This window comes from Alosa pseudoharengus, unplaced genomic scaffold, assembly GCF_046254945.1.
Source record: "Alosa pseudoharengus isolate Yale_2024_CS ecotype anadromous, Long Island Sound unplaced genomic scaffold, YU_APseudo_1.1 YU_APseudo_1.1_scf_20, whole genome shotgun sequence".
Lineage (NCBI taxonomy): Eukaryota > Metazoa > Chordata > Actinopteri > Clupeiformes > Clupeidae > Alosa > Alosa pseudoharengus.
The window spans coordinates 9,824,797-9,833,979 of record NW_027468664.1 but is presented as its reverse complement, the minus strand read 5'-3'; the positions used below and the strand labels follow the sequence as shown (position 1 = coordinate 9,833,979).

Sequence of the window (9,183 nt, the reverse complement as noted above, 5' to 3'; positions counted from 1 at the left end):
TAAGTGTGCTTTTATTCACATAGGCCTACCTTGCTCAGAACTGGCAGGGCGTCTCGGTCTTTCGGCTTTCTCGCAGTTTTACGTCTGAAATGAAACAAATGTTAATTTCTTGGGCGACCGTCATTTCAGCCAGGTTATGGCCATACCATGAACTATTTAGGCTAATTCATTCACGTCATTGGGCTTATATACTTCAATGTATTTGAACGTGGACCTGTTTCACGGACATCCACCTAGAACTTAATTCTCAACGAGTTTAATATTAACGTCATACCACAAATATTCATACTAGGTTAAATTATAACCTCCTCACCTATCTGGGGGTCGTTCCCCGAGATTCCCGGAACTCATGTTTGCCTTAGAAGAGAAGTCTTATTTGGCATATGAGAGTACTCTTGCTCATGAAAGCGACAAAGCTACAATGAAGCAATCTCTGAAAGGCTATAGATTACATTTGATATGCCTCCAATGTCATAATGAACCGAGCGTGACGTCATAAAGCAATTGACAATCCAACGTCAGACGGGACCTTTGGGCAGAGCTCTGGAGTCTAGCGTTCTAAAGCAGTTGAGTTAGAATTCCAAGTCGTCATTATCGGTATCATTCTAAATGACAAGCAACACAATTTCGAACATCGAACAATGCTTCACACGCCTGGGAACCGTGACCTTCATGTTCATGAAACAAGATTGCAGACTTATTAGAGTTTTTGACGTTAATTTTTAATGTTCCATTCCATCCAAATGTACAAGTCGCTAGACAAAAAAAAAAAAAAAAAAAAACACTGACATTACATTAGAAACATATTAAATTCAACATGCTTTTAAAATAAATGGTATTAAATGAACCGACAACACATACTGTACAAAGTTTGACATATAGACGCCTGGAAATTCTTTAGGAATCCAGCAGAGGGAGCCGCTATGTTTCAAAACCTTTGTTATTACTGCGTTCAATTGTGTGGCTATTAGAGATTAATCCAGATGATGGTTTACTTATGGGGGCATAAAGTTCTGTAGGCTGTGTTTGAAATATCAGAAGACTGGATGCCAGCCATCAGTGAGCCGCAGCATTTGGATGAAGGGGTTTCACCCTGGCCATACGGGAGAGTCCTAAACGTAGGCCCTGACCGGGAGACTTTACTGCAGCGCCTTGAGAAGTACTAGGACTTCTTCCAATCTGACCTGTAGGCACAAATACAAGTAAACAAATTAAATCACATCTTTCAAATGCTGAAACACCTGCCTAAACTGGGAGGCATTTCAACTCATGCAATAACAAGTATCTAAGGCCAATCATTTAATGATTTCCCTCTAGTTTTACCTGGAGGATTCCACTTGGGAATTCTACCTCCAGCTGGACTTGTGGAGAGTACAGGGCTTGACATGGGGGGAGTAGCGGGGGTTTTCTTCAGGGCGGGTGCAGTGTTGGTTGTAACTGGACTTAGACTGATGGTGGGGCTTGTCAGACCTCTGTTGCTGGAGGGAGTTGCTTTGATGGGAATGAATTAACACTTTAGGTTAAAAGGGAAACTTTGTAATATGTATCTTGTACAGTATTTCTTGTATCTGTTCCACCTTTGAGCTTTACCTGTCATTGTGGCTGGTGTTTTAGATTTGATAGCCTTAGGGGTCTGCTTTTCCTTCTTTGGAGGGGGTGTTTTCTTGTTGCCCTTGCTCTGTTTACTCTTTTTCGGCCCTTTCTTGATGGTAAATTCCTCATCTTCACTCTCGTTCTCCTCACTGAAATCTGATTCACTCTCTGAGTCTGAATAAAATAAATAAAGCAAATCACAAAAGTGACTGAAAGAATATAGGTAGTCTCATTTTTTAATCATATTCAGAGGGGAAAGAACAGTCACTGCTACCAGGTGTGTTTTGTGGGAGGTAGTCCTCATCTGCAGCACTATCTTTATCTTCCTTCAGGGAGGACTGTGCCAAGGAAGCAGCCTTCCTTCGTTTGGATGATTTAGGGGATAACTGTTCATTTGTGATATCATTTAGCCCTTGGGGATATGAATAAAGGTAACAGAAATCACTTTTATCTTATGAACTGTGTAGGACAACAAGCACTACATAGTTCATGCAAACACTGCCTCTATGCACAAACAAGTGCAAGATTGTTTTCTCTCTCGTTACCATGGTTATTGCTATCCACACTGCAGTTGGACAATGGTGGTGCTGAGTGTTGGGCTTGGTTCTCATCAACTGTGAACAAAATATACACACACAATGGGGAAATCGGTATACATAGACACATAACACACACAGAGAGAGAGAGCAAGAGAGAGAATACACAAAATAACTACAACTTAGATCCCAACCTTGCTGACCGAGTCCCTCCACTGCTCTCGTTTCAGTGGTCTGAAGCATTGAAAGTGTGAGAGCTGCTTCCAGGTCCCTTTCATAGAGTTTGTCAGACAGAGGTGTCCTGAAATGTAAACATGATGAAACACATCACCCATCTCCCACAACTATGGACACCAAATGTATAACCTTGTTATAACATTAATCATTCCAGAGAAGAGATGTGTTTGAATTCAGTTTAGGGCAGAATCAGCTGGAAACTCCAAGCCTGATGTTGACTTTCAAATGCAGATCATCATTCCGCTTCACTGATCCTATGACGTCAGCTTTACCAAATGTTTGACTAACCTGGGTTGTACAGTGAAACTGGATACAATCAAGTTAACGTGATAAAAACACAATGCTGTCATGAGTAAGCTGAGTTTCACCATGCAAGTCACATGAAAGATGCACTAATGTAAATTAATTTAAAAAATGTACATCCACCTTAAGGTTTTGTTTCATAAACAAGCGCTGTTTATACTGCAATATGACACCACAAACATTAAGCATGAGAGTTTTATCATCTAGGCAAATTATTCATTGATGGTGTTGTAAGTTACTATGCATATCATCGTACCTCTCCTTACGATCTTGAATAAGATGTCCATTCTCCTGGCTCGCGGATTTGACAGTTGATTTTTTTCTCTTCTCAGCATCTAGTCGAGCCTTTTTACTAGCAGGGGCCTTCACAGCAAAGTCCTCATCTGAGCCAAAGCGAAGAGTTTGTGCACGTTAACGTTCCTTGCAGTTTTATGTTTAAACAATGCAACGATGTATTATTACTTAGGGCTGTCAAAATAACTGATTAATTTCGATTAATTAATTTGAGAAAAAATAACTGATTAAAAAAATGTGTGCAGATTAATCGATTCCGTATGACCTTTGACCCCCCGAGTCATTCTAGTGAGTAAAAATTAGACTGTAAAATGAAGGAGAGAGAAGAAAACGTGCTGCCTGGATCATTGATTGGAACATTTACTTTTAAAAAACGGCCTGATGGTGTTGATAAAAAATAAAGTGTTGAAAATAAAGTCCTCTGCAATGAAATGCCTTGTATGTGAAAAAAAAAATTCTTCCCGAAGCACTTTTGAATTTATTTCCTCAGCATATTAGGTCATATCATAGATTATTATGGCAATTATTTGAACAGTTGAGTTTTAATGTCACTAATGCTGAAGAGTTTTTGAACTTTAATGTCACTAATGCTGATTATTCAATGATTCATTTGAATTTAAATATTTAAAATACTTTCACAGCAAAAATTATATATGCGATTAATTTAGATTAATTAATCACAGCGTATGTAATTAATTAGATTAATTTTTTTAATCGATTGACAGCCCTAATTATTACAAGCATAGTGCACTAAGTATCGACATCTATAACAAAATGAAAAGTTAGTTAACATACCATCATCGTCTTGAAAATCTGTAACGTTATAATTAATTTCCTTCCTGTTCCTGTTGAAAATATTCACACAACAGGAATATGTCACGAGTGTTGGTTGGTGGAAATCAATATTAACATTAACGTGAGCAATAACTTCTATCGTTATCATTTCTTTGGTTAACACATCTGAAAAGATGAGAACTGATGGTCCTCCGCTCCTAGCTACAAGAAGTTCAGTTGTTCTAGCTTCTAACAGTTTATTAATTCAATTCAAATGCAATTGTTTGTTTTGATAATCATCAGCATCAGCAAGTAAAGCATCAATAAGCCTCAGTATCCTAAATAATAATCAATAATAATCAGATTTTTAACATCTCCTGACTGCAAGAGAGCAGAATATATAGATGAGTTAAATTGTGTTACGTTAAGCGCTAATGTTAACCAAAGATTCTAGAGCGCTACGCTCTAGAATCTTTGATGTTAACTATTTACAGTTACAAGTCACACACCTCGATGGACGTTCCATAGCATACCATAGCACGGAGGTTTCCACTCAAGAAATATTCCAAAATAACGATCTAGTGCTAACGCGAATGGGTTTGTGAGCCCCTGATGTAGTTGTAGCCTAATTAATGTTGCCAAACAGACATAATAGCAGCATGCTACATAAAGTTACATATAAGGCAACCAGTAATGAACGTTAATAAATAACGTTATGCTAGTAACTTTACAACATTGTCATAGCTGTTACACTAACGTTAATGTCAATGTATTAAAATGAATAAATAAAAACCAGTAGACAACCGTCAGTAGTCTTTCGACATACAAACTATTAAAACACTAAAATACCCCTATCTTTCTTTTTGCAGTCCTACAAATAGTTCATTTTAAAGATTTCAGTCGCGAAACCTATGCGGACAAAACCATAACAAACCCGCCTGAAACTGAACTGAGTAAATTCATCTGATCATTCAACATGAAGATTCCAGTGTAACGATAGGCGTATTTCCCAAAAAGCAATCAAATGAATTACAATGACTATTTGTGACAAATGTCTGGTAGCCTACTGACGGACATTCATCAAATTAAATAATATACATCTCTCGGTTATTAGGCTACCCTCGTCATGAGGGTTAATTTTGATGTGTCGTATCTGCTGCTTCGAAGTCAAAATAATACACCCGCGTAAAAACTACTGTGGCTTCAAAGCAGTGTTGCCCCCTATGGTTATAGGTCAATCAATGGTCCACATCTATAATCCATGTAATCTTTTTTTTATTATTATTCAGAAGTTAAAATTCGTCAGACATAATTAAACAAAACTGAGTAAAAATAGACCAATTTATGGCTATTGTGTGATTCTGACCCTGCTTTAATTGCCTAAGGCTTTCTTTTTAGCTGCTCAGAGGCCAAGGCCTAGCCTAGGTGTAAGTCTGCATGTTCTGCGGATGTCAAGCGGTTGGGCCCTATATCTGAACAACATAACTGGACATTTGGAACTCAGGCTCTTCCAGTATTCTCCTACACTCTGAAGTGCCTTCTGAAGTTTGTCAGCTGCAACTGTGCAGGCGACTGTGACACTCTCAGGTGCTGCTGTAAAAAAACAAGGAGTCAAATGTATTTCTGCTTGTTGGAACTGTCATGGTAACTCTTGCCAGTACATCAACCAGCCAGATGATAACAGGAGCGAGGGAGTGCAGGGGAGTTGGATAAGGTTTGTTAAATTTTAAACCAATTAAGGATTATTTGTTCAATAAAACCACTTGTTATGGATTTTTTATGGACTTGGGGGTAATTTTTACTCAAAACTAATGGTTGGGATAGATTCAGCACCCCTAAAAACCCCTAGTCAGACATCTCAAAAGCTAATATTGGTAAAAAAAAAAATGTTTTCATTATTTTCGCTTGCTTTTCGCAAACTTGATGGGCTCTCCAGGCGTTTCCCGAGGATTTGGCCGTGGATAAATTGGGAAGTGTTACTAGACACCTATAGGAACACAACACATAGTAAAAAAACTATTGGTAAGAAAGCCTAACTGTCCCTAACTAATAGGCCTCACTCTGAGCTGGTAGCCTACACTCTTTCCATATGTCTGACTGATGGCAGCCTACATTGACCAGCAGGTCATTTTTGTCTCACAGCCAGAAACCTATTAGGTTTCTACTTGCCTTTCATGAAGTTAACAGTGATTGATTGTGTGATCCAATAATGTTGCTAGAATGGTCAGACTCAATGAATGTAGACAAATAGGCTATGTCTTTTTTACAGTCATTGTGTTAGACTAAAACTTTATTATGAATACGTTAGGCCAGCAGATGGCATTGTTTTACCAGACACCGCTGGGCAGAGGAATAGGCTATATGACCTGCTAAGTGACATGAGAGTGACACGTCCTCAGGCCGCCCACGCTCCGGAAGCAATCATGGCTCCCTTATTTTTCTCTATGGATATTGGAAGGGCACAGTTCCCCAGTTCTGGAGGGTTGTCATTTGCCATGATGTAGGTGGGTGGCTGCTGGGTTTAGTTGGTCACGCCGAAGACCTGGACAGGGTTGTAGAGCAAAGGCTCATAATCCTAACGTCTGTAGTTACTGACAGAGACCTAAAAAGCCTTGTGGTCACACATTCCTCCACTCCTACAGTGCTTCCTACAGGCCTGGACCAAAATATCGATTCCTTTCATTTGATGTCTGAAAGCACAAAGGTGTCTAAGCCATTGAGGTGATGAAGACTCTTATGTTGAAGACGTCTTGCTTTGCCAGCCACGAGCCGTGCAATACAACAACTTGAGTGTTTGATAAATTAAGCAAAGACCGAGTTTTCTGACGTCTGGACATCTCTGTTTACATGATTATATAGTGCCTTTTTTGCTCTATTTTACTCACGGCAGGAAGTAACACTGGAGAATGTACATAGTAAAGGCAGGAAAAACACACCCACACACCACACTATAGACACCCAAACAAAGTCACATGCTCATAATATTTTGGGCGAGGAGATTGTACACCACGGTGGTTTCTTATATGCTATAGCAGATCCCTGAGGTGTAGTCTGCAAATAAAGTTTACACGATTCAGAAACCAGTCTGGAACCCTCAAAAACCCACTGCAGATATCTTCTTGTCCCACTGAGACATTTAACAATTAACAATCTGTTTATTTATTTATCTACAAGTTTTTGGGCAGTTGTGATGTCATTTCCTGTGCGAGGCAATCAGTGTTCTGGGAAGTGGTTTAGGGTGATGCATGTATGAGTCTTTCATCAAAACACACACTGAGATTGGTGCAATCTGGGGTTCCTTGAGCTACACATGGACATTGTCTGTTCTGACCACCATGCTCTTATATGGGCATTCTATTGAAATTTTCCTGTCCATTTTTTATGCATTTCCTTCGACACATAACTGTCATTTTTATGCCATGTTTACCATCACCTAAAGGTGCGTTCTTGAGTGTCTTAGCATTGAGTACACATTTAATGGTCACATTTAATTTTAGAAATTTGATTCTTTTCAGAATCCATGATCCAAGAATCACAAGGTGCAGGAAAGAACAAACATTCAATCCAATCTTATTCAAAGCACCTCTCCATACATCCCAGAAGTGAGTCTTCACTTAACTGTGCACCAGTGTGATGATGCTGCAGAGCACTGTGTCTCGTGGGAGTTGAGTCAATAGTGTCTGGTCAGGCTACTCATTAATCACCCAAGTCATCCCAGACACAGACCTGAATTCTTCAATATGTAAGGGGAAAAAAAGATGCTCCAAAGACTTTCTTGGAAAACATATATTGGGTGATTTGATGACTAATTAAATTGCAAACTATGCTTATTTATTTAAATTATGCAAACATGGATTTCATTTCCATTTCAAGAGGAGTTAACTCCACTTTGATTTAATCTATCCAGTACTGAATACCTGCGGATATCTGGTCATGTTCTCTCACTGTCTCAGCTAAACAGAGATTTAGAAATTGTTGAAGACCATACATTCAAGAAACCTTGTTTCCTGATCAAATATATTTGCAGCTAATCTTGGCAAACTGATGAATTATCATATGTGATCATCGTCATACATAATTAGAGACATTTTTGCATTCTAATTTGCTGGTGCTGATGGTACATCCTCCGGCTATATATGGCCTTGACTCAGAAGTTGTTTCGGATATCCGGTGGGTTCTAAAGCTGTGGAACTTTCGAGTGATATTGTAACCCAGAAATGGCCCGAAGGTCGGGTTTCATTTCAGCCCAAGCCAGTCCCAACCACAGCGAAACCACTGCGGCCACGGCTGCAACCCTCAATGGGACCAGAGTGGGCAGAGAAACCATCAGAGCGTTGTGTTCCGGAGTTTGTTTTCCTAACCCTTCTGACATAAATGCACTTTCGAAGACTGTGTCGGCATGCAATCCAGCGTTAGCTCGCCACATCACCACATGCCCAGTCGTCTCGCCTCATCTTGTCTGGTCTCATCAACACTGTGCTGCTCCCAGCCAAACATGCCATTTCTGTAAACGGTTGCTCCCCCATCCCCCTTAATTAATACACAGAGATGCCAATACTGTATGCTGTGCCACACATGTGCATTACATATATCAACACTCTTCCTCTTGGCTACTGATTATATTTGAACACACTCGCAGCAACACATTTATTATTTATTTTTATTTTTTTATGAAAGAGTCATGCCACATTCCTGAGATAGGCCGTAGCACGCTCCAGTTGAAGTCGTCTGCACCGAATCATCTTTGCAGGAATGCGAGCACTTGAGGACTGTGGCTGGGGATGTGGAGCTGTTGCCGGTGTCAGCCTCCAGGCCAGGCATCTGCAGCATGATTACATGTGTTGACAGACACTGAGAGGATATAAACAGCTTCAAAGGCCTGTAAGCATTCAGGGCTGGCAGCCCTGTGCTCTGACACCATTCAAAATAGCAGCTCCGAAACAGCATTGTTTTCTTCACTTGGGGCCTGGCAGCTGAAGGGCATCCGGGATCAGTCTCGTTAGGGGCAGCAGCGGGCCCCCACGGGAGGTTTCGGCTGAAAGGTGGCAAGCACACTCATCCGCAAATGTGCCACTGATGCTCATTTAGATGCATTTCAATTCGGTACAAGAGGAGCTGTCAGTATCTGTAAAACAAGTTGCTTTTCATTATGGGTATGCCTTGTGTCCGATGAATACATACAGATTCTTTGTAGATATTTTTGTAGGTATTTTAAGCAGTGAATGCACACACACACCCATATATATATATATATATATATATATATACACTCACATAATTGTGTGTGTGTGCTGTTGTTGTGCATGTAGTGTTTGTGTGTGTACATGAAGGAGGCTGTGGTGTGGTGGGGCGGGGTGGTTGAGTGAATGGTAGGGGCTGCCGTGTGAATAAGTATGTGCTCAATAAGCTCAACAGGGTCTCTGGGGTGGTTCAACCAGAAGAGCAG

At 40.1% G+C, this 9,183-nt stretch overlaps 1 protein-coding gene across 2 annotated transcripts; it reads right to left on the bottom strand.

Moving 5' to 3' along the window:
• Window positions 1-715: 715 nt before the first annotated feature.
• rad51ap1 (RAD51 associated protein 1) lies at window positions 716-4,726 on the bottom strand. Of its 2 annotated transcripts, XM_076297300.1 has the most exons (9): window positions 4,247-4,726; window positions 3,759-3,808; window positions 2,926-3,052; window positions 2,324-2,430; window positions 2,139-2,207; window positions 1,868-2,005; window positions 1,591-1,767; window positions 1,324-1,491; window positions 716-1,184 (listed from the first exon to the last, which is right to left on the bottom strand). In XM_076297300.1, the coding sequence occupies exons 1-9, from the start codon at window positions 4,261-4,263 to the stop codon at window positions 1,057-1,059; spliced, it is 981 nt and encodes a 326-aa protein (XP_076153415.1). In that variant the 5' UTR covers window positions 4,264-4,726; the 3' UTR covers window positions 716-1,056. The 2 variants fall into 2 exon arrangements, with proteins under 2 accessions (XP_076153415.1, XP_076153416.1); XM_076297301.1 differs by lacking the exon at window positions 3,759-3,808.
• Window positions 4,727-9,183: the final 4,457 nt, after the last annotated feature.

What these genes read in the sequence shown, in the direction of transcription:
- rad51ap1 (XM_076297300.1), bottom strand. An exon ending in TGTGGATAGCAATAACCATG is followed by an intron (nt 2,006 to 2,138) that starts GTAACGAGAGAG and finishes CATATCCCCAAG; the next exon opens with GGCTAAATGATATCACAAAT. An exon ending in TCCCAAGTGGAATCCTCCAG is followed by an intron (nt 1,185 to 1,323) that starts GTAAAACTAGAG and finishes TTGTGCCTACAG; the next exon opens with GTCAGATTGGAAGAAGTCCT.